The sequence below is a fragment of the Phaeoacremonium minimum genome (assembly GCF_000392275.1).
Source record: "Phaeoacremonium minimum UCRPA7 unplaced genomic scaffold PA7_03_scaffold_170, whole genome shotgun sequence".
NCBI classification, from domain to species: domain Eukaryota; kingdom Fungi; phylum Ascomycota; class Sordariomycetes; order Togniniales; family Togniniaceae; genus Phaeoacremonium; species Phaeoacremonium minimum.
Genome location: NW_006921077.1, coordinates 32344 through 56770, shown reverse-complemented (window position 1 = coordinate 56770; position 24427 = coordinate 32344). Strand labels below are relative to the sequence as shown.

General features: G+C 50.5%; 4 protein-coding genes across 4 annotated transcripts; 2 read left to right on the top strand and 2 right to left on the bottom strand.

The window, feature by feature from the left end:
• Positions 1–1584: 1584 nt before the first annotated feature.
• UCRPA7_2567 (putative pt repeat family protein) lies at positions 1585–5817 on the top strand (the record flags this gene model as incomplete). Its single annotated transcript, XM_007915132.1, has 1 exon — positions 1585–5817. The coding sequence occupies one exon, from the start codon at positions 1585–1587 to the stop codon at positions 5815–5817; it is 4233 nt and encodes a 1410-aa protein (XP_007913323.1).
• Positions 5818–6166: 349 nt separating this feature from the next.
• On the bottom strand, positions 6167–7456 carry UCRPA7_2566 (putative sec20 domain-containing protein; the record flags this gene model as incomplete). Its single annotated transcript, XM_007915138.1, has 3 exons — positions 6167–6491; positions 6564–7061; positions 7146–7456. 3 exons carry the CDS (start codon positions 7454–7456, stop codon positions 6167–6169), a joined length of 1134 nt encoding a protein of 377 aa, XP_007913329.1.
• Positions 7457–21444: 13988 nt separating this feature from the next.
• UCRPA7_2565 (putative mitochondrial ribosomal protein l44 protein) lies at positions 21445–21900 on the top strand (the record flags this gene model as incomplete). The annotated part of the gene is made up of 2 exons (XM_007915135.1): positions 21445–21625; positions 21785–21900. The coding sequence occupies 2 exons, from the start codon at positions 21445–21447 to the stop codon at positions 21898–21900; spliced, it is 297 nt and encodes a 98-aa protein (XP_007913326.1).
• Positions 21901–22361: 461 nt separating this feature from the next.
• Positions 22362–23502, bottom strand: UCRPA7_2564 (putative inorganic pyrophosphatase protein; the record flags this gene model as incomplete). Its single annotated transcript, XM_007915136.1, has 5 exons — positions 22362–22503; positions 22560–22643; positions 22705–23048; positions 23111–23230; positions 23320–23502. 5 exons carry the CDS (start codon positions 23500–23502, stop codon positions 22362–22364), a joined length of 873 nt encoding a protein of 290 aa, XP_007913327.1.
• Positions 23503–24427: the final 925 nt, after the last annotated feature.

The following is a 24427-nucleotide window of genomic DNA, read 5'->3' as shown; positions in this document are numbered from 1 at the left end:
TCATGTCTTCAACAACTGCCAACAGTTGACAACACTTGCGGCAACTCTGGTATATGGAGAGTTTGAAGAATGTAGAGGCACAAACGATCAAACATCTCTAGAGTCGTTGGTATCCCGGTTGCCCGGACACAGTAGTGAGAGTGGGTGGTCTAATCGGTGCTAGAGCTGCAGAGTATCAGGCTATCGTTAGACGGTCAGCCCAACATGATGGCCAGTGGTCCCAGTTCCCCACCGCCTGGGCACAGCACTGTAGAGCCCCGCGCGGCGCCAGTCGGGAAAGCTGATCTTGTTCATGATCATTGACGGGACTTTCCCCTCTTCTTTCAGCCATTCTCTATCTCTATCTCTATCTCTGCCCCGCCCCGTACACGTACACGGGCAACCGCGATGCCGACCGATTGTCTTTTCGTATCGGCCGGATCTCTAGTCGGCTCTAGGCGGGGCCCGTAATATGGACACCAAGTGCAAGTGCAAATGCAAGTGCCAGCGCGCTTCGGAGAGATTGACATGTTAGCAGAGTGCTAGCATAGCGGTGAGGTGGCCGTCTCCATTGGATTGGACTTCGATTGGGCTCGGGTGCCACCAGCGCAGAGGATGACGGCCAGGATGGATGGAGCCTGCGCCACGCAGCCCTCCTACTGGATGGTGACACGACAAGCTCTATTTCAGTCCCTGGATCTGTCCTCGCCCTTTTCATCTTATTAGACGCGTTGAGAGGCAATCGACTAATCAGTCAGTCAGTCAGTCAGTCAATGCTGGCAGGCCTCAGCTGGCTTGCCGATTGCCATGTATGCTGCTGATTAGCCAACGGCCTGGATTTCTTGGGACGAGCCAGGGCAGCATTGTCGGTCATGCCAGCCAGTGAGCCAGTGATCCAGCCAGTTCAGCCAGGGCGGACCCTGCAGCGACTGGGACTCGGCATCGAGAGGCGTGTCATGCCATGAACGAATATGGAGCGCGCAGTGTGGTCCCACGCCGCCCCGGTGCGCTCCGACTCGACTCGACTCGACTGGAGGTCCGCTAACAAGGTGCCACTCTCTGCTTAGGCCTTCCAGCCAAGTCAAGCGGCTTCATGCTGCTCTTTTTTACGTGTTTTTCCTACAGGATTGCGGTGTACTACACTTGACTGTACATAATAATAGTAGTACAGTACAGTCTGTGTGCTGGTGGAGTTGCTGCCCCGCGGCTAGGGAACTCGAAGTCGTAGCATTGCGGGACGGAGCCCAAACATGCCACTTCGCACGCCTCGACTTGTTTACATTTATTTACTAGGCGCACATATAGGCCCAGCCCGCCCCCAGTCAGTCTCTCTGCCCGCGTTTCTTGTTCTTGGAAAGGTGATGTCCTTAGGCATAGACTTTCCTTGATTCAATTTACTTTGTTGTATGAAGATGGCATTTCACAGCGAAGCTGCCATCATTTCGTGTTGTTTCTTTTCTACTTCTGTTGTTGTTGTTGCTGTCACTGTCGCTTGAACCCCATTCGCCTTCGCCAACCCGGGCCAGATCCGGCACTCAGGGCTGCGTACGAGACAGTTTCAGATCTCCCTAAGAATAACACCCACACACACACATACCCGCCAGCATGGCATGGGATTCCCGCCGCCGGCGCATAGCCGGCGCACTATCATGGCACAAAAGGGGACACCATCCCAGTCCCGAAGCTCAGCAATTTCACGTTCCTAGCTTCGACCCCCAGGAAGTCGATCCCGAAGTACAGCTGTCCAAGATGTTGTCCCCAGTCATGGAGGAAGGCTTTCCTAATGCCCACGAAGCACCTCTCCAGGTGAAGGTCACTATCAGATTTCTGGACCATGAGGTCCGCTCGGTCTGCAGCCGCAGCTACACAAGCTCGCAACTTTTCGAGCCCACCGAGAGGATATGCAAGGGTTTGCTACGCAGAATAGAGCACTGCTCTGAGGAATTGATCACGAGGAAAGACTCAGATGCCCTCAACCAGCTGCACTGCATCCGCGAGGGACCTAAGCAGTTGCGGTTCGACATGCACTTCCGCATCTACAGGAAAGAGAAGGGCCTATGGGCCGAGCAGACCTTCAGGTCCTACCAGAAACAGCCCCTGACGGCCGAGATGACCCACGACGTAGCTCGTTCCACGCATAGGACCATCGGCTTGTTTCTGAGACGATATGATGAGCACTTCCAGTGGATCGACGAGCCCTACAGGGACCTCATCAAGGAGACGCCAGCTTTGGTAGACCCTTCTCCGAATGGCCCTCTAACTTTGGCTTCTGTACCTCGCTCCCAATTTATCGAGTCGTCCCAGACATGGGAGTTCGTGCCTGGCTACACACTCCAACTCTCTTTCCGGAGCGACAGTCGATCCCGCCAACAGCGTGAGTGGAGGAGAACATTGCGTGTTAGCAGCAAGCAGAGCACGCCCCTGAACCTTGGTCTTGGTGAGAGTATGCTGTGGCAGGCTGGCCGAGCCGTCCAGAATGAACTTGACATGAAGAAGGAGGACTTTGACAGAGAACACGAATCATATGATGGCTTCGAAGGCATCTTTGACCCGCAGTACTTCGAGGAGGATGTGCTGGATATTTCGTTACGCATCATGAACAACCTCGGCCCGGCATACACCCACCTCAGCCGCTGCTTCCAATCCAAACTGCGCCTATTTTCACATCCCCAAGGAGAAGATTGCGCCGCATTTCTCCGTAGTGTGCAGGCTCACTTCGTCGGCATCCGAGACAAGCTCGACACGAGGATCAAGGGCATCAACGACTTCGACTTTAGGATATTAGAGCTCCGTGGACGCGGATGGGAGGAGAAGAACTCCGCGAGGTTCACCATCGACGGGACAGAGTCCTTCTCCCGCCAAAGCGTGCAGGCGATGCTTGACCGCATCCACACGTCCATCGTGGACATTCTCCACGGCCACGACATCGCCATCCACATCGTCGCGCACAAGCGCGGCCATCTCATCCTGGACAAGGCCCTTGTTGCTCACGAGGAGGAGCACATCGGCAGGCAGCTCGTGCTGTCCCCGGAGCAGCAGAAGGAGATTTTCCATTGTCGGTTGCGGGCTAAGATCCAGGCCGCCTTGGACTGTCTCTGCAGGGACACTCTGTCGATAGACGACATCCCGGAGGACATTGTCTTGGAGGTGGAGAGCGAGCCGGCTGTCATCGAGCTGGAGACCGAGGACCACGAGAGCTCGCCAGCAGAGGCGGTGACACCTCCATCTCCGAACTCGTTCATCATCGACGGCCATAGAGTGTTCCCGTTGATACCTGCGAAGTACGAGGAGCATATACGCCTGAGTAGTGCTGCTACCTCTGTTAGAAACTCGGTGCTGGATTTGGAAGAGACTGTGACCAATGCAGTGGATTCCGAGATCGTTGACCAGAAACATCTCGACAGGCCCGCCGCACGTGCGGCAGAGGAAGCTACCGAGACCGTTAGTGAACCGAATCACACAGATCTTGTCATCCAGGACAAGGACGAAGAAGAAGAAGTCATAGAGGCTCCATCGGACTTTAGTATCAGTGAGGCCGAAGAAGAAATCTCCGAGGTCCATGAGCCAGCACTCTCTACGCAAGAATCGACGAATGAGGAATCCACTTCAAGTCGACCATCTACCCCAGGTCTGAGCTCTGGCGGCACGCCATCGCCAAGAAACAGCCTTCTTTTTACCCCGACATTCCTGCGGACTCTGTCGGGGACGCAGGAACCCTTGATCACAGACTCGGACATCAGCTCGGCGATGCAGACGCCCGGCCCTAGCGTCGACGTGGAGAGGTTCAACTTCAACTTGGTGACGACCAAGAAATCAAACGAGTCGCAGCTTCGAGACGGCAATTACCCGACGCCACCAGAGTCCGAGGTGGCCTCTGTGGATATGGAGAGCCTACATGAGCGCGAAGAGCCCGAGCACGACTCTGACGAGACGGAGAAGGCAACGACGACGCTCATTGAGGACGCAAGCATCAGTGGCATGTCTGATTTGTCCAGCTTCTCTGACGAGCGGAGCGAGTCTGCGCTGGACGTTCCCGAGACAGTCTCCAATACGGAGTTTGACCAATCGGTTGAAGGGTCTGCAGAGACGTCCGAAACTGCTTCGGCTGCGGAGTTAGAAGAGCCATCGCAGCCCGAACCCGACAACGAGATATGCGACTCTCGGCTTTCCGCAGACGACCAGGAGCCGGATGCCCGAGACATTGAGGACTTTGAGGACTCGACTGAGCCCGAAACCGAGCATGTTGAACGTGTCGAGGAGCTGCAATTGGTTGATGATGTCCGCTCGGAGTTATCTGAAGCGATGTTCTCCGAACCCGAGACTGCGACGGACTTGGAATGCGCAGCAGACGTTGAGGCCAGACCGGCTAGCCCGGTTTTGCTGCAGGAAGACGTTGATATCGATAACGTCTCGGAGATCTCTTTGGCAATTGAACCCGCAGGCGCTGATGATTCGCTAAGTGAGCTGACGGAACCGAGCATCGTTCCGGAGCTGCATGCGTCTTCAGAAGCGGTAGAGGAGCAAGAGGAGCAAGAATATCAATCATTCCCGGAGCTCTTGGACTTTGATGGGCCGGTAGAGTTTGTGGAGGATCCTTCCAGGTCAAAGGTCGACTTCTTCGAGGATGATGAGGACTCGGAGGCTGATATTGGGACGGAGCCTGAGACGCTGCCTTTGTCTGACAAACCACAGGATCTGAATACCAAAACCGACGTGCAAGAACTGGAGGCAGAACCTGAAACCCTGTCCTTGCCTGGAGAGCAGCTCGAGCTGTTCAGCGAAGAATTTCTGACAGAAGCACCAGCTTCGCGCGAATCGGCCGAGGCCACCAGTGGTGAATCCCAAGACATTGAACCATTGAACACACTGGAACTCTCCGAAACCGAAGCGAATGACAAAATGCCGGATGTTTTCGAGGTACAGCTGACAGAGACCATCGTCCCGGAGCTGCCAAACGATGATAAACCCGACGTAGACGAGATAGTTTCGGCCGGAGAGCCTCCTGCGGACAATCATCTGGATGACAGTGTCGGGGATGTGAAGTCCGATGACACATTGGCTCCGACGTCCGTGTCGGCCGAAATCATCGAGACTTTGTCCGAAGTTTCACTACCAGCCATGGTATGTGATGCATCATCTTTGGTCAACGAAGCTGTTGTGGAGGCCGCTATCCCCTCGTCGGAGTCAGCGTCGATAATTGCGCCCGAATTGGAGACTGTGGTGCAATCAGAGAGCGACGTCGTCGAAAGTGCAACAATCCCGCCGCCGCCTCAATCACAGCTACTGCCGCCACTCGCCACGCCTTCATGTCGTAGCAGCGTTTCCTCATGGGAGGACTATGAGTCCGCCATAAGAACGTCCAAGGACTCAGTCGATACAATCGTCAATCCGGACGACCCGGTGCTATTCCCGCCACCAGGGGCGGACAGCCGCTTCAGTAGGCCTACTACCGGCTACCTCGGACTGCACGAGGAGCATCTGGTGGAGGTTGGTCTGCGCGGTGCCCTTGTCGGACCAAACCGCGGCTTCGAGGTCTACTCCGACTCGCGACCCGCAACGGCCCCGTCTGTCCCGTCGTCGCCGAACAAGGTGTCTCGCGTGCTGCGGCTTCGTAAGCGGAGCAATTCGGCATTCAAGTCTATCGTCAAGTCGCCCAAGTCGAAGAAGGGCAAAGCAGTATCTAAGATCCCTAATGTTCAGACCGAGAACGGTCCTCGGTCCTCGGGTGAGCATGAGAAGGAGAACGAGCAGGAGAATGAGAAGGGGGTGCTACCACGGATGATGATGCTGTTCGCAGGCATGGCGATCGCATCGCAGGTGGTAAACAAGTCCCGTTAATGGACACCACGAGGGCTCACGCCTAACTGAATCCTTGCATCACATTGGCGTTTGTAGGGAATTGTTTTTGGACTGCATAAGACTGGTCATGGAAAGGGAAGGGACACAACGGCTCTGGGGGTTAGCATTAACATCGTCAGATCCGGATGTCTCTTGACGGGTAGCATATATGACGAAATGATCAGAACATACTTCAAACTACTTTTTCAGATCATCACGATTGACATCGATCATGATAATGTTGTAGACCTCTAGGCATTCAAGCGCATCACCTATCCCATTGACGCGCTACAAAGTAGGCCACACAGGACGTATTGACTATTCAGACGTTTGGATTCTTGTTCTCTAATTACAGCTCATCCTTGATCCTTTCCGCCTCTTTGGCAGCTTCTTTGTCTTCTTCCCACATCCGCTTCTTGGGATTGGGCTGGGCCTGCTCGCTGGCGTTCCTGACTCCATCTATGCCGTCTTCTTGCTTTTCATCTTGGCCATCTATGATCTTCCCAACTTTCTCGACCATCGAGTCAGGGTCGCCTTTCTCTGTTTGAGTCTGACCTTTTCCAACCTGGACGGTGGGGACCGCATCTAGCTCATCCTCACACACCATGATTCTTCTTGCATCTCCATCAACCTCCACCCTCGCACCTCCATCGCCACCTAGTCGTCCGACCGCACTACCAACCCTCCAACCCGTCCCAAAAATCAATCGTACTGGTAGCCAGACAAACCACCACAACGGCCCATACAGTAGGCGCCGGAAGACCAGCCACCCAGCCGTGACCATAAGCATATATAGCGCCGTCTGTAAATACCACGTGTCGCTCTTCTGGCTATGTAGGAGCGTTCCAAGCAGGTCCTTGCTGCTCGCCAGCAGATCATCCAGCCGATTATAGCTCTGTCCCAGTTGCTTCAGTTGCTGCGTGCTATCGCCCAGCGTCTGCATCGCCGCGGCACTCATCTGCAGCTGCGTCTGCGTCAGTGCGTGCAGCCGACGGAAGGAGGCGGTGACATCGCTGCTCGCGGCCAGCTCCGGGTTCTCGGCCTCGGCCTTCGATCGCGCGGCGTCTTCGCGGCGTCTGCGGGGGTAGAGGCTGGGCGCCGGGGAGGAGGCGCCGGACCGTGTCGGTGTGTTGGCTTGTGATGCGGCGGCGTAGGATGCAAGGAGCAGCTCGCGCTCGAGGCGCTGGGCTGCTGCGAGGGAGTGTGCGGCTGCTAGCTGTGCTTTGCGAAAGGACACGCGACAGCTGATCACATAGTTAACATCCATAGTTCAATCGGGTGTGGATAGTTGCCTCTTATGTCCTCACCTCTTCAGTTCGCCCTCTAACCTTCTGGCACCATCCTTCAACCGTGTTTTATTGTGCTCGGCTTCGCTGCCGGGGCGTCCGCCGCGCAGGTCCGCAATCTCCTCCTGTAATAGCTCAAGATCCTCCTCCTCCTCCCTCAGTATCTGGTTGATCTCCGCGCCGAGCTCGGTAGCGACATTGCTCTCCTTCTCATCGAGGCTGCTGATGCTGCTGCTCAGGGGCACAGAACCCGGTTGGAACTTGAGGTTGGCGAGACGGTCAATTAGCTCTTTCAGCTGTGAAGTGGTGTCTTGTAGGGCGGCGAGCCGCTCCTGCAGTGCCTCGAAGGACATTGTTATCTCAGCGGTTTCTCGCTCTTTACAAAAGAGACATTGCACTTCTTCGTTTTGGTAGGGGAGGAGTGGAAAGTTGGCAGCTTGTCACTCTTGGTCAAAAATGTGGCCTGTGCTGTCGACGTCAACGTGTACTAATCTGTAGCGAGCAACGCCACTGCCGTAGGTTATCTGATTGCTCCAAAAGTTATCACGTGTGCTAGACTATCGTCACCAACTCATCGAAGCAATGACAACCAACATTTTACACATTGTATCATCCCTTCTCTAGGTGAAAAACTGACGATGCGACATATCATATGAAGAGACCATCAATGAGCATATCTCGTTAAAACTTTCAAGTGAAAGAATACGCATAACACAGTCTTTAATACCGTGATTGTCCTGTTTTCTTCTTTCATTGGCTCAAGAGTCGTAGGTTTGTCGAGATGATCTGAAGCTCTTCAGCATTCCTTATTAGATCTCATTTCATGCTCTACCGAGAATCACAACCTGAGCAAAGCAATCCCAGTCATGGCATTGATACTAAAATTGAGTGGACGAGACATTCTGGCCGCGTTGATACGGCTCGATGACAGGAAGTACGCGATATTGCTTGTTGTATGACGACAATCCCAACAGTCGTATCGATGGTTCGAGCTAAAACGAGCCTTGGTAGAAGTGTTCCAAAGACATGATATGCAAATCAATACAACTAGGTCCCATAATTGTATGAAAAGATGCTGAAGACTGAACAAGCATATCTAAATCCTGCAGCTTTGAAATCCAGGACCGCATTCGGCCGACCAACGGCTGAAATTGCTGAACAAACTACACGTTGCTAACAACCCTGCACCTCACACATGTTGACATTCTTTTCTCTAGATCCATGATCAGCCCAACCAGATATGTTGATACTATGAATATCAGGTGCTCTTAATGCTCATCTCGCCACCTACTCCTGCTCAGTTTGAAAAATTGCCGGACCTCGAAAGAAAACGATCCTATTAGTTCTTTTCTTCGTTCTTCTATTTAGGCGCATCTGTCTTTTGTTCTTCAGATAGCTTCGGTAAATCGGCGAGCCTCGAAGTTAAGGTCTTTTTCTTCAAGTCGTTTTCGGTCGACGTATTCTCAGCATTGCGCTGAACATCGCCATGGCTTGAACCCCCAGGTGGCTCTTGCTCGTTTCCAGCATGACTTCCAAGATTAGAATCATCATGATCGCCGTCGCCACCCTCAGCAAAGGCATCGATCCTCTGCTCCTCCACGTCTCTCTCGTGTTCCCTAGCCTCGCGCTTGCTCTGTACTGTTTCGTGCCACTTACGTAGGAAAATCCCGGTAATGTAATGCCTAGTTCTGAAGTCCATGGAATTTTCTCTCGCTTTTCTCTTCGCCTCCCTGATATTTTTGACCCAAAGATAGATAGAACGCCAATCCAATAGCATTCTCAAGACAACAATGGATGTGTACCAGAGACTGGAGACGATGCTTTTGATGTGCCTGAGGAGCCACCAGAAGAAGGTTGCCAAACAAGCCAGAATGAGGAACACGTATGGTGCCGCAGTGTATACGAATATTGAGGCCATTACGAATGGCTTCACGATTAGCTTGGCAATGCTCATGATTGGATTCACGAATAACGCGAAGATGATGAACGGGATGGCCACTGCGACTGTGACGATGACTAGCGACGAGAGCAGATAAGTTTCCTTGTCAGTGGTGCCATCACAACTGATTAGGGAAAAATGTCTCAAAAGGCATCTTACCGGTATACTTCACTGCATATCCTAGCTCCATATGGTCTCCATTTTCGCCCACTAACGGGAATTGTTCAATGGGTAAAGCAAAAAAGGCGGCCATGAATGATGCGGGCAGAAAGATGATGGTGACGATAGTGAAAACAGTGATGGTGTTTCCAGAGATACGCGTGGTTCGAGCCTCGAAGACATTTGCTTGCTTTTGCTTTAGATCCAGCAGGTCTTCGAGCTTTAGAGCATCAAGGAAATTGGTCAGTACAAATTCTGCTTTGCGTACTCGTGGGCCGTCATCTTACATGGCGATACGGCCGATCTGTGTTGCCCTCGATCTCTTTGACATAAGCAATGCGTCTTTTGATAGCTGTTGAAAGGCTAGATGATGCCGATACTGTTGCGTCAAGAGCGTTGGTAACACCGGTGGCAATACTAGCAGCCTTCGCCTCCTGGATTATTCTAGTGAAAGAAACCACGACAGTTTCCTGTTGCTTGAGTAAATTGCTTAGAATTCCCAGCTCCTCCTGTATATCTTTAATCTCTCTTATCAACTCTACCTCTCTTGATATGTCAAATGACTCCTCGGGTTTTGGCTTCGGGTCTTTTGCTTCCTTATCGTTCAGAATTCTCTCAGCAAGATTGTCAAGGACACTCTTTTTCGTCTTCCTTTTTTGCTCTTCTGATTTCGTCTCTTTAACGGTCCTCTTTCTCGTCTTCTCTGTCGTTTGCTTCTTATCGATGGCATGGTTTGCGCTTTCATCGTGCGTCGTATCTGTGTTCTTCCGATCCAAATGAAGTATCTGGCGCCCCCTTTGTTTCTGCAAAGTCCTTTTCCGTTGCTTTGCATCCTTTTTCTCTGCTCTGCTCATCTTCTGCGTCTTCTTATGCTCTTTGTTGTCTGGCTTTTGGGGATTTCGCTTCTCATTTGGTTTATCTCCATCTGATCGTTCAGGAGTGCCTTTCCTTCTTCCTCTGTTTGCAAAATAGTTGAAACAACGAACCTCTTCATTTGCCTAGTAGTGCCAATCAGCAACGACTGGCAGCTGTCAATCGAGTTACACGCTACACTCACCACGTAATTGACGGAATAGTCAAAGATCTCGAGATAAGGATATCTCTCATGTTCTCGTTCAACCTGATCGAAATTAAGACCAAGGCAGCGCGTCATGATCAGCTCCGACAAGTCAAATACAGAATTAATCGGACTCCTATTCTTTCGCCTAAGGTGCGCTAGAACACTGTCCAATATATTCCTAGTGTCTAGAATATCGCTCCCCGCTCGGGTTTTATCCATAGAATCATCCCAACTTTGTGGAAAGCTTGTGACTATTGTCTCTAGTGAAGATTTAGCCAGAAGATTTGAGGACAGTAATCCCTCACCAATATGCAATGCTTACTATCGTCCAGAATCCAGAGCCATAATTGATCTATCATCATGACCGGCTTATCAGTACCAGGATATCTTCTACCAAAGTAGCGAGATATAACTTGGTCAGAATTACGATCATCTGTGTTGTCCGTCATATAGTATTGAAACTGATCCAAAGTGCGGCGTACATGAACTGGTGAACGAGGGGCTTCCGGCGCTTCTGGAGTAAGGTAATACTTCAGAAGCACTTTGCTAGGGTTATCATTTGTCTTTCTTTCTCTTCGCTTGCGTTTCTTTTTCCCCTTGAATGTATGCGTGAGGTGGCTCCAAGAGGATACTGCGTCGTTGATTACCTCATTCATCTCCACCCTTTTCTCTTCAAGTTCCCAGTGTATATAAGGCATCTATGGCGTTCATATCAGAAAAGGGTCGTTTTTTCATAAGCGCAAAATTGACTCACAAAGGCGACCAGACAGCCCGATTTTGGTGGACCTGTTTCCGTATTTAGTAGTAGTTGATGAACTGCGTGAGGAGGTTGCCTTACATCCAGGTATTGCGCGACATAGAGGTCTCATGAATCGGCCGTGGACAGTATATACCGGATCATGTAATTGATAGTTCCAGAGCTCGTCCCGTAACACGTCTGGCAATGACTGGTCGTCATTTCTTCTCGAACTAATGGTGTCCATAAGAGCCTAAAGGAGTTTTATGAGCATATTGGCACAGCATAGTGGGTCATTATTCACCTCGACCCAGTCCATCTGAATTGTCATTAGCTTCTTTACATTCATGGGGTTCGGAAATGACAGTAACCCACATTATTAGCAGGGAGGTGTATCCACCTGAAGTCGGATTCTGGGTAAGTCTCGTTTCCGGCTTTGTTCTGCAGTACATCGTCGTATAAGCCATTCCAGTTCAATATCAGATGTTCAACAGGCTCAGACTGAACCCGATGCTCTTCAAGAGGAGCCGAAAGAGCCGACGGCCCTTCAAATTCTGTGGACCTCTTGACATTAAAGTGCAGTACTGTTGCCATGAAACCGGTATCATCCTCCGAAAGGCATGCATGATCGCGCTGTGTTGCTGTGGATAATGATCTCCTCTGGTCATTTGAACTTGCTAGCAATGCCCCATTAAAACTCATGAAGAGCCTCACCACAGCTTCATGATGCTCCCTCAGCGCCAGATCTATGGGTACATCGCCATCTGTGTCGATGATGACGACGTCGGCGTCCTCATGTAGCAACAAGTCCACGACTTCGTCATGTCCATGTTCAGCAGCGTCATGTAATGCGGTTTTTCCATCACTGTCGGTACCATCAACATCAATATCGAAATCGAGGAGTAGTTGTACCACCAATTTGTTGCCCGACTTCACGCCTTTACGGAAGGCGGTTTGTAAAGTGTGCTGTGTTCTGTCGTTGCCACCGTCTAAGTCGTTCCATCTCTCCAAAAGGGCCCGCACGACATCATCGTGTCCCACTGAGCATGCTTCAATCAGCAGAACCGCTGGGTCAGCTATGTTACTCCATGTAACTATAGTGTTCGATCCCAGATATCCTGTGAAGGTGGACATATCCATGCCCGTCCAGTTCCAGATGATATCTCGGGTCCGATCAAGAGCGAAAAGCACTTTCTTCCCTAATTTGGAGCCGGCTTTCGAAAGCACACTTCTAAGGAACTTGATATGTTTCTCGTCGCCTTCTTGGAGCTGAGGTTTCGCTGATACTTTTAAATTGACCATATCGACGTGTATCTCGCAGCAATCCCCTTCCTCGGACTCTTCATGTAGCCTCGAATTAGACCTCAATATTCATAGTAAACTAGGATTGCACTTACGTTCGACTCCCACGGCCTTGCAAAGTGCCTGGGCATCTTCAGACTTTCCTGTCCTGAATTTGAAGGCCGCAAGATGCGTACTGGCCTTGATGACAATCATGTTTCCGTTTCCATACTTCTCTCTCAACCGCTCAAGAGACGACGACATAGCATCTTCGTAATTATCTTGCTTTTCCGGCGGCGCAAAGCGGTGGAGATTGCAGAGTGCGTCGAGCGTAGTTCGATGGTCCTGACCGAACACATGACGCTTCGCCTCATACGCCTTGCTAAATAGAGCTTTGGCTGAATCAAAATCCGAATACCGAGCGCAGAGACAGGCGTAGTTATTCATGAGCCCAGTGGTCCAGGGATATTCACTTCCAAGCGCATGATGCACACCTGCAATCGCGGTTTCGTAGAGACGGTAAGCATCGGCCTGCTTCCCAAGAGCTTCGAAGACTTGAACCAGGGCCGTGATGCACACCAGTGAGAACTGATGATCCCATCCCCAGATAGTTTCAAGCTCTGTCCTCACTTCTAGAAGTGTTTCCTCAGCCTCGTTATATCTGTCAGCCGCAGAAAATGCAGTTCCCAGATTCAATAGAGCTTCTAATAACGTTGATTTGCATGCTCCCTCTGCGTGGAGGGTTTCTATTTCGGACTGATAGAACTTGATCTCTTCCTCTGTTGTCTCGAAGTCTCGAGCAGACCATGCCAGTTCATTGGGTTCGCCATCTGCCATAGTGTTAGATTCGTTTGATATGTCCTACGCGAGAGGAGACTATCGCCACTTGAGCTGGAGCTAGAGCTCGAGCTAGAACTGGACATGCTGCCAGCCTCGCTCCCAGAATCGTCATCCAAGCCACCGCGACTTGTTGCCTCCTCAGCCGATCTAGGCCTTGGAGCCTTGTGAAATAACACCGACATAATGGTTCATGATCATCAAATCAAGATACAAAAGAGACAAGAAGGCTTTGGAGAATTACGACCCGGCTGTCAGATTACCGTAGCAGTTAACGCGTGACACCCCACTCATCATGGATGCAGGCCTCAGCTGCGCTGATCATTGATCTTCTACTATGGCCTTACAGGGGTAGTTCCCCAACCCCACGCTATTGGTCTGCTAGGACTTCACAAAGGTCAACTGCTTACGCTGTGTACTTTGAATTTATCACTCTTCTAAACGTGTGGGCTTGTAAAAGGTACTCTAGCATGTCGTTTCTTCTTGTATCTTCGAAAGATGCACTCACCGAATTTTATGGCACAGGCCAATCATTCATTTGAAGTCTTCCATTCCGCTTTCTCAAGCGGAGGTATCGATTCAAAATCTCCGCACTAAGCTAAACTTGCAGGCAACGGACAGTCAGATTATTGGGGGCCATTTCTGAATAAAACCTGGTTCGTAGCCTGAGCTGTTAAAGCAAATAACCAGAGGCGACACTCATACTAGTAGAAACAACGCTCGAGATCCGGGGGCGTTCATCGTTGAATTAAAGACCATGGTAATGAATGGCATAGTATACAGTGTGGGCTTCGGATCTAGTCATGACCAGTCATACCTGGGGTCAGAAGGGGACCCAAAGATTATGAGCCATTGGGCCGGTGAGCGAGTTTTGACCTTGATAACTTCGAAAGCTTAAAGGCCGATTGAGCGTGCTGTAGCTCAAACTATGATCCATGAGGAAATCAAGCACAATGGCAAGATGTCATATATACATAAGAATTTACACCTATGATAGGATGCAATTAGGAATCTATACCTATCTGCCTGGATATTACTTGCCAATTTCATCAGAGAACTAAACAAAGTTCGTCGTCGGTGGCTAAATCTCGATACATATTTGATATCAAGCCTGGTGTTCAAGCCACCGGCCAATCTCTAGTGTAACTCTCTCCGGCTGGTCGAGCATTACCAAGTGTCCAGCGTTTGGAACTGTAATGAACGACTTGAGGCGATCACCTAGCATCTGGGCAAGTCTCTGCATTTTGTCATACGGAATCCATGCATCCATCTCCCCCCACAGAATCTTGACATCGCATCGCACCTGTGAATACAAATCGCGGTCGAGCAGCTCGGCCGTGTGGCTATCATCGGACTGCTTGATTTGCCTCACGAAGTTGACTTGTGGATCGTATCCTTGCCTCGAAGCGGAATCATCGCTGTGTAGCCAGGGTTGTGCCAGAATGTCTTCCCATTCGGACCCCAGACCCCGACCTTTCACACGAGCGCTTCGAATTATGGCTCTCAAACATCCCTCAAAAACACTGGATGGAAGCTCCTCGAATACATGGGGATTTGAGCGGACTAAATTGTAAAGCTTGTCTCCCCACGGAAGTACACAATTCGTATCCAAGAGGCAAAGGCTCCGATACTCGCAACCGTGCAGTAGATGAGCTCGCAGCGATATCACTCCAGCGATATCGTGTGCAATAATGTGAGGCCTTCTTGTATCGTCCTTGCCATCAAGGTTGAGATGATGAAGGAGTGCTGTTAGAGTTTCCCCTTGCGCCTTCACAGAGACGTCTGGTTCGGTTTCGCCTTGCGAATCAAAACCTTGCGACTGCCCATACCCAGCAAGGTCGTATAGAACAATGTTGAACAGCTCAGTCGCAGCTAAAGCTTGAACGAGTGGCCGGAAAACGTCCGAGCACCACGGAGTGCCGTGCACAAAGACAATCCAGTCGGGTTGTGAGCCAGATGCTCTCCGATGCTCTTGTGAGAGGTATCGAATGGACCAACCATCATGTTTAAAACTCTGCGGCAGTTCGTTACTCTTTGCTCTGGACATGTTGAGGCTTGAGATAGTAGAATGCGTTAGAATGCGTTCCTCCAATACATTGGGACCCGAGAATGTGTGGCACGGATTTAAGCTTAAATACTACGTGTATCGCAGCTAGCGACATGTTAATTACAAGGGCGCACGTCTCAAACGTCATTTGGGCGTGCCCTCCAAGTTTCATCGAAGGTCGACGCTTTTCACCTATGCTCTAGTAGCTTGAGTTGCAGTATCACGCTAGTCCCTCGTCGGCAAGTTTGAACCCTAGCATGCACTCATACTCAACAAACCCGCCATTTCTATTTAGTCAGCATGTCATACAGGCCAGGGGTTTGTGACAGTTACTGTCCGCAAAGAAAACATATGGGTATCGAAACAAGGCAGCAATGTCTACTGCCAACGAACATCCGCTGAGTAAATCGCAAAGCATACACACAAATAGAAGCCTCCGGGGCGTAAGACAACAGTGAGAATGAAGGGGTAACTAGTTGTTGATGTGTCTGAAGAACTTCTAATCAGCACCCTGCTTTGTCTAAACTAAACACTGGCACAAACGGGCAGTAAGATGGAAGTAGTAAGGCTTCCCTAGCGGTCAATCACCATTTGATATTGACTTTGCGTTAGATTCTCGATCGAATTCTATAATGTTCTTCCTCATGCCAAAGTATTGCGGAAGCCGATGATTGGAATGCCTACCAATCATATATTGACAAATAAACCAACAACATTGTCACCGAATGCATATGAGCGCTTGCTAGCTGGTTTTGTCTGGAAAACCCATCTAGAGGCTGCTCTACACTCGGTTAAAGGCTGGTATTGATCTTCTTCTGGACCGCATCTGCAAATTTCGGCATCATATCGAGAGTGTAAGCGCTATCTCCAAACTCAACCACTTTGTCGATTTCTGTCCCATCATCGTTGAACTTGAGAATCCATATGTACTCATTCGCATACAATCCAACATCTGTCTCCGCATGAGATTTAAGCTGCAGGGTCACCTGTCGTGTAACTTCATCTACAATCGGTTCAGTCCCAGCAACTACCAGTAGCTTGAAACTATCGATGATGAGTTTCGAGTCGGAGACAAATTTGGAGTATTCGGCATTGCTTCGTATCCCCATTGGTATTGTTGATGGCAGCACTGTATGCGTGCATGAAGCACTTCGATGAGCAATCACAGACTCAGGGGTAAACTTGTCGTGGTTCTCGAGAAATGAATATGTGGTTTTAAGAAGTTGTTCGCGAAGTTGAGACATTATTTCTGTTGCGATTCTGTCAGTCTCTTTTTAGTGGTTGCTTTTTTTGGTCATTATAGGTGTTCAATAGGCTTTCGGAGTTGCGCTTAGAGTTGGGGCAGATAGGACACATAGTAAGTATATATATGTTGTAGCAACAGCCATATCTAGACATATCCAGACTGGTACACTTGCTGGAAATAGCCTAGTATACGTAAGCATTAGTGCCAGGAGGGTCGTCCGTATATCGAATACGGACATAGTTAAGATCATCAGGTAACGCCATCCTTCTCTTTCGATAAGTCTCCACACTCGGTTTCCGGCATGCCCGCCAACATTTGATATGGAATTTTTCCCCCAACGAGAAAGCACTTTATCTTAAGCTCGCTTTGAATTCTAGTAGACATCCGCTATCTCTTTCTCAACCCCCAAGAAAGTAGCAGAGACTACTAACATTACACTTGTTTACGAGTTTGAAAAATACACAGTACTCCTCTGTGACATGGAGCGGGGCTCAAGGTGCAACAGAATACTTTGAACCTGGAACGGGATCAAATAACTGGAGGGAACAAGTTAGACCGATGTATTCGCCTGACATGAAGGGCGTATTCGCTTAATACCAAAGCTAGCAACAATCCCGATCCTGCCCCTTCAATATCACAAAACCTATTTGGACTGAAGCTTACCTGTTGCCCTGCACTTTTTCGACAATTCGCGGGTGTCCGCCACCCTTGACCGTGCAAAGCGTCGGCCAAAGTCTAGTCCGGACGGAGGGCACCTTCTTTTCAAATACACTCAAGTTTTGGGGCACAGTCTATAGTAAATGAGTGGCAGCCTTGCCATACTAAAGGTCTAGATAGACAGACACAACCGCTTCTACTATTGAGCCATTCGCTGGCAAATATAAGCAAGGCTCTGACAGTAATTCTTCAAATAAACATCGGCGGTGGATACTCCATGGCAAACTCGGCCGGTGCGGGCCATTCGGAGAACGAATAGTCCTTGAATAGCTCCCACAACGCCTCAACGGTTTGAATCTCCACCGTCTCAATCTCACCTACAGCTTCGAGTATATAATTGATCAGCTCTGACCTCAATCGCTTGAAACCCGATGTCCGAATCGCGGGCTGAAAGCTTGCCTTGATAATCGAGCATAACCGATCCTCTTGCAGGAAGCACTCTGCCTGCACCTTTCGTACCAAGGGTTTCGCAGAACCTCGTTCACTGTAACATAGTAACCTGACAGTGGCTGGACAGTTTGGTAGGTTCGGCCACTCGAGTGGCACAATGGCGGTGGTGTCAGATTGTAATCGTAATTTTGGGGCCTGAACTTCAACGACGTCTCTAAAAAGTCGCAAAAGAAAGGCCATATTGACTTCGAGGAAACAACCACGGCATGATATTATATTGCCTTTGAAAGTTTCGATCGATATAGGTCCAGGTTCCGACTCATCGCACCAGTCTAGTTTCAGTGCCAATTTTTGGTTTGCAGAGATATCTGTATGAAATTTTACGACTTGTTCAATCAAGTCGTTGATTCGTTGTACAATCAAGTACAAAGAACAGCCATGTAAGACGCTTATCTCGTCCCAGTTTCCTGAGTCCGCCAACTCGCTAATGATCCCAAGCAATAGCACCATGGACGGTGTTTCTAATGATATGTTGCCGGCCAGAAATGTCCTTCTCTCACAAATGTCGAAGAACTGCGTGGAAAAGCATGCCCCTCCAGCATGGAGCCAACGCATCAATTCAAGTCCTCCATCAGCGACCTTCGAGTACTCGAAGCTGGTGGCCGCAAGGGATGCTCCATGAAGAAGATAGTCTTTGTATCTTGATGAGACTGAATGCCCTCGATCTGCCTCAAGACTGCCAACTTTTGCTTGTACAGTTGAAGAGAATCCCGCTGATGCTAGCAGTCCAAGAAAGTCGGGGAGCTGTTCTGCTGGAGTTACCTCTTTGTGCATTGAGCATACCTCGCCCCATATTCTTGCACAGTATTGTTGTACTTCCTCGATATCGTCCTCAGCATTTTCCTTAATCCATTGCTTTGCAAATATCAGGGTAGAATCGACACTGTCAATCCATCGCGGAGGTTGAGGACTGTATTGAACCAAGGGCCAAAGCGTCTGCTGCACGAGATGCAGTCTTATTAACCTCATTCTACGGTTTTCCAAGGTCGTTTTGTCCATCTCCAATATATTTTTGCCTTCCTCTGTGTCTGTCAGGAAATTTGATGCAGTTCGATGGATAAAGTCAGCCATGATATTGGTGAAAGGAAGCAGATCATTCCATTTATCGGCCCTGGATTTGAACTTTAATTTGTCGTAGTTGGTTTGTTCTCTGAACTCAATAAGTCCAGCGCAGCGAGCTTTGATGTTTCTCATGATGAAGCGACAACGTGTTTCAAGTTCTGCCGGAGTGAGTCTATCTTCACCCTCTAGAATAGCGGCCTGGATTGAGTCTTCAGAAGCAACCACAAGCTCAAAAGCTGATATTCTCCCTCTCATAACGATTGAGAAAAATAGTTCGCGAGATTCGAGGATTAAATTCAAGTATAGGGATGCGGTATGTTCGTAAATGCCCTGATCAACATTTGCACGCTTCCACATAGAACTATAGAGTTCACCCAAATCACTAGGAAGGGCGTCTAATCTTTTGCGAAGGTCTTCCCATGAATCGGAGTTTGAATAACCTCGACGGATGCTCTTTAGTGCAAGACAGACCCACAAAAACACACCTTCCGCTTTGCGTAGTACCTCGTCGATGAGGTCGCTAAACGCCTTCTTTTCTTCGTCTGGCAGTAACCCTATCTCTGAAACGTCGTCCCTGTGGTGTTTCAACAGATCTTCACAAACTTTCCGTATGTCGGGTCTGGTGAGGTCCTGGAGCCGGAGGTTCGGCATCGACGTATATCGCCTCTCGAAAGCAGGCTCAGGACGACTAGAAACGCAGAGTCTCACTCCAGGGATTGTCGAAAGCTCGTCCACCATTTCAATGATATCCAACGAACCCTCTGAAGGTGAGATCTCGTCTAAGCCATCGAGAAATATGCATACCGGCCTTGGGGGCGTGTATTTGAGTAGAATATTTCTTAAGTATTCGCCAAGTTCGGATAATGACCAATCGCTTTCTGTACTTTTCATGTTGAAAGCTGTGGAATTCAGGAATCCCGAGGCAATTAGAATTTGATCATCAAGAAGAAGTTGGTAGATCAGTGACAGGAAAATGCCTTTGATAGATCTTTGCATCGGATTACCAACGCTCCACAGATAGTACGAGAGTATTATGGTGTTAGGGGCGAGGAATTCAGATGTTCGTTTGTCGTGAACGATGAACTTCATGAGGGTGCTCTTGCCTGATCCTGGTTTCCCACTAATCCAATAAATCTTCTCGGATGAGCCTAACCAATCAACAAAGCTACTCCAGGTTTGAGGTTCTCGTGAGTATATCCATTGAAAAGTGTCAGTGTGCGAATCCGTGATCATATTGCTCCGTCCGTTCATTCCATCATACTTCAGGCTCAGCAGAAGTTTCTCGCGTTTTACGTCCATGGCGGTTGTAAACTGGAGGTTCTCAAAACGTTTCGTTAAGTTGTCTTGCGCTGACTTGAACTCAGCCGTCACGTGTGCTTGACTATCGGCATTTGCTCGGGATATTTCCGATGTGATGTGCGACTTAACGGCGGCCGATTCAGCCGTAATCACGTTTGTGAGATTATGGTTGCCTCGAGATAGTTCATCTATGACCTTCTTCAGGCGAGCATCAAGGCGCTCAAATGATTCGGATTGTTGAAGCGTCTGAGCTTCATTTTTGGAACTGCAAGAGCGATGAGGCTTAGCATTTCCTAAACCTCTAGTAGTTGACTGTCATCCAAACTTACCATAGGTGAATAAGGATACCAGAATCCAAAGTTTGCTGCCATTGCATCATGTTCTTCTCGAGCTTCTGTATTCGACTCTGTTTCCACATGGCTTTGATCGAAGTTCCGGCGCTGCGGACAATATTCCCCTTCGCAGAGGTAGATCCCAGCTCTGACATAGTCTTTTGCAGTTCTCTCGAAGCCTCGCGACATTTCTTTGCAATCTGAACTATCTCTTTCTCAGCTGCTGTGCTAGGCTGTTTGGAATTCTTGAGAGCGTTGCCAACTGAGCTGGTAAGCTTCTCAAGATCCGCAGCCTTGTCCACGAGCTCTTCGTTGACAACCCCCTTATCATACACACGACGGGTCACGGAGATGGCTTCATAACTGAAGCTGATAACTTGCATGATATTACAAGCAATACCGAGCGCTGACAATGGCTCCATTGCCGGAAGACCGCCCAGGCCACGTTCGTGGTCGGCGTTGTGAGATTCATGAAGCTGAAGAGAGATGCTCAAACGAATGTTGGGGTGGGGTGAGCAGTTGGTGGCTGGCTGTGCTAGGCGACAGTTGAGCCGTGGTGATAGTTGATTGGCGCAGCGATATCTCTGACCATACCTACAGCTGACCGCACTTCGTTAAGACACTTGAAAGTGCATGCCATTTGTCATTTTGATGTTTGCTGTGACAGTACCATAATGTATCGTGCAGAGCTTAATCTAAGTATTGACATTCGCCGTCTCTCGTCAGGTAGTAGTCCACTCAACCAGGCTGTTAGAGAAACAGCAACTACATTCAATAATGATATGTACACTGAGCAACTACTACTTTTTATAATTGCGAATTTGTATAGTTCAATGATGTTCTTTCACAGAATGGCATCTACCATGGCTCAGTCTCTCATCATTACACACCAAATCTTGGCAAATGATATACTTGGAAAAAGTGGAACCGTCGAACCCAGGACCACAGCCAGCCCTGGCAGGCCAGTCGGGATCGTGATTTTCCTGGGGAGCTTTCCGTCCCGACCATCGCATCGCACCGCAGCTCACACCTCAAAACCCAGCCCAATTGAGCGCCCAGGACCGGACATTTCCTCCTCCAGAGCTGCAGCTACAGCTACAACTCAGCGACCATCGTGCAAACCTACCCGACCGGACCGATTTTACCTCTGCAGCACGCCCTGCCGGGACCGCCAACATGATCACCCGATTCATCACCGAGATCAACACCAAGTTCAACCCCTTCAGCACAAAGGCCAAGGCGGCGCGGCTGTTCCTGACCTTCCTGCCGCCCAACGCGCGGTCGAGCGGCATGAGCATCACGACGACGCTGCTGCCGCGGACGTCGGCGGAGGCGCCCTCGCTGCGCGTCAAGTTCAGTAGGTCTTGCCTCGCCTTGCCCTTGCCCTTGCCCTTGCCAACACCGTTGCCATTGCCATTGCCCATTTCAACTCGCAGGCCGATTCCTTTTCGCCCCGAGACACGTGTGTTTGTGTGACTAGGCTGCTGACACATGCCTTTTTTTTGCTGCGAAACAGAAGACGGCAAGGAGATGAACCTCGACTGCAAGACGCTGGGGATCAAGGGCATCATCGAGGAGGTGGACCGGCACTCGCGCGCGCTGCAGAAGCAGGCTGATCTGACGGACGGTTGAGCTCGTGCTCGAGCTCGAGCTCGAGAGAGGAGATGTACGAGTTGTATGCTGCTTGGTGAGGGAGAAGCATATGGGGTGTACTATATGATATGTGCGATATACTTTGCATGCATGGGGAAAACGGCGTTGGGGCACTACTCGCGTTATGTCACATATTCTCCCCTTTCAGCATCATGGATGTAGAAAGGCCACGATGCCTTTGTTCATAGCTGGGAAGATAAAAAGAGAACATAATCACGCATCTATACTGCGGACACGGTGGTCAAGCTGGGTTCATTCATATTTCTGAATTAACGTCTTGTTCAGAAGTGGGAGAAATATGCCCGAAGACATGCACACACACACACAATCAAAACTATCGAGCCGGATATAGCCAAGCATACTTGCAGGAAGTTCCGCCACAAACTTTTATCTACTCTACCTAGGACCGCCGAGAAGACATGCAGGATAGATAGACTGGCTCATGCGGAGGCTCCGCTGATGAAGAACCACTTGTCTATGGAGGCGTCGATCTTGCCAGGCGGCACCTCCTCGTGGGGAGGCAGAGGCGGCAGCTGCTCGGGAGCAACACGGCTAGTAGAGTGGGCGACAGTCAGGTTGGTACTGCAGTTGAATTAGCTTCCATGTTCTAGGTCATTATAGGAAGCATAGTCACTTACGTGGAGATGTTGCCAGGCTGGGTCTTGCCGGTGATGAGCTTCTCCCAGGCCTCGGCGCACTCACGGACGACGTCCATAGCATATCTGTCAAATTACATATTAGCAAACCGCTCTCTAAGCTTGATGGTCACCAGGCGCAGCTCACGTCTTGTTCTTGCACTCGCCAGTGAAGGCGAACTGGTTCTCGGGCTTGCCGTCGGGGATCTTGTAGATACGGAACCACTCGTTGGTGGCACGGAGCAGGCCAGGCAGGTGGCGCTCGACGTCCTCGACGTCGTTGAGCTTGGGGGCCAGCGGGTCGTTCACGTCAATGACAATGACCTTCCAGTCGGTCTCCTCCTCGTCGAGGAGGGCCATGACGCCCAGAACCTTGACCTGCTTGACCTGGCCGGTGTAGCCAACCAGCTCGCCGATCTCGCAGACGTCGAGCGGGTCGTTGTCGCCCTTGGCCTTGGTCTCGGGGTGGACGACGTTGGGGTCTTCCCAGGTCTGATTGGCAAAATTAGCATAGGCCAGCAACGAGTGATTTTTTTGGGCGATATTCTTCATACCTGGGGGAAGGCACCGTAGTTCCACAGGTAGCCCTTGTGGGGGAAGCAGTTGCGAACATATCGAAGCTTGCCCTTCTTGATGTCCTGCTTGATAGGGTTGAGGAGCTCGTCCTTGGAGATCTGTAGAGGGGGCAAGCAATCAGTATTGATGTCTGCAAACGTCACCGCTGCGGGGTGTCTCGTGGCTTTGAGGCCGGGAATCAGCTTACCTCGAGCTTGGCGTTGGTCCAGCGAGGAATCTCGACAATCATGTTGAGGACGGTCTGCTCGGGGTTGGCGAACAGGGGGATGTCGTGGAAAGGCGAGACGGGAACGCCATCCTTCTCGATGTAGACACGGTGCTCGAGGGTGTTGGCAGCCGCCACCTTGCGGACGCCGTAGGGAGAGGCCATGGCGGGGGACGAGATGTTGGTGGTGGGATCCGGCGAGTTGGACGGGCTGGCTGAGCTCGACAGGTGACGAGCAATCTGAGCAGTGCGCAGAGACGAAATTTTGGCCGAATTGGGCTGCTGCCGCGGACTGGAGCAGAGGAGTTGTTGATTTTGTGAGGAAGCAATCGGGGCAACGGCGGCGGCGGTGGAGAGAAACCTTCCACTGCTGCTACCACCTCTTCTCCCGCCCGCCGATGGAGGGGAAGAGCCAGTGGTTGTTGGCGTTGGCGCTGGCGTTGGCGGGGCTGGTGGAGGGGCTCCGAATTTGCTGGGCGATTTGTGTGACGCCAGCGTTGCCAGGCCTCGTCTAGTTTTTGCTGCGATGAGGTGATTGGCGTGATTGGCTCGGCACGCCTCTGCAGGTGCTGCTGCTGCTATTGCTGGCGATAGCAGCTGTATCTGCTGGGCCCACGCCCTGCTCCAACTGGCACCACTACACGTTCTCGTACAAAAGCCTGTGCCCGTGCTGTGGCGGAAATGCTGCTTGGTGTGCAGGAGAGCTCTTGGAGGCTGCATGCAGACGGGGGAAAAAGCCTTTCTTTAGCCGATGCCGCAGGTAAACGGAGCGGAATGGAAACACGCTGGCAATAGAACAGGGCACGTAGACTCTGTCTGTAATGCCGGTCTACAGGTTCGCAAGCAACCAGATGGCCAACCTACAAGTCCGTGGGAGTGGAAAGAAGGAGAGCCAAGGGGTGGCTTAATGATGCGATATGGCGATCTGAGTCTGAAGTGTCTTCGGCTTAGGCCAGCTGGCCGTGCATGTGCACCCGTTCGGCCGGGTATATCTTCGGTACTGTGAGCTTCAACGGGAGGAGCCGGTTGCGGTTGTCCGGTCTGCAGGCAGGGTGAGTGCTATGCAACGGATGACGAGCAGGTTAACAAT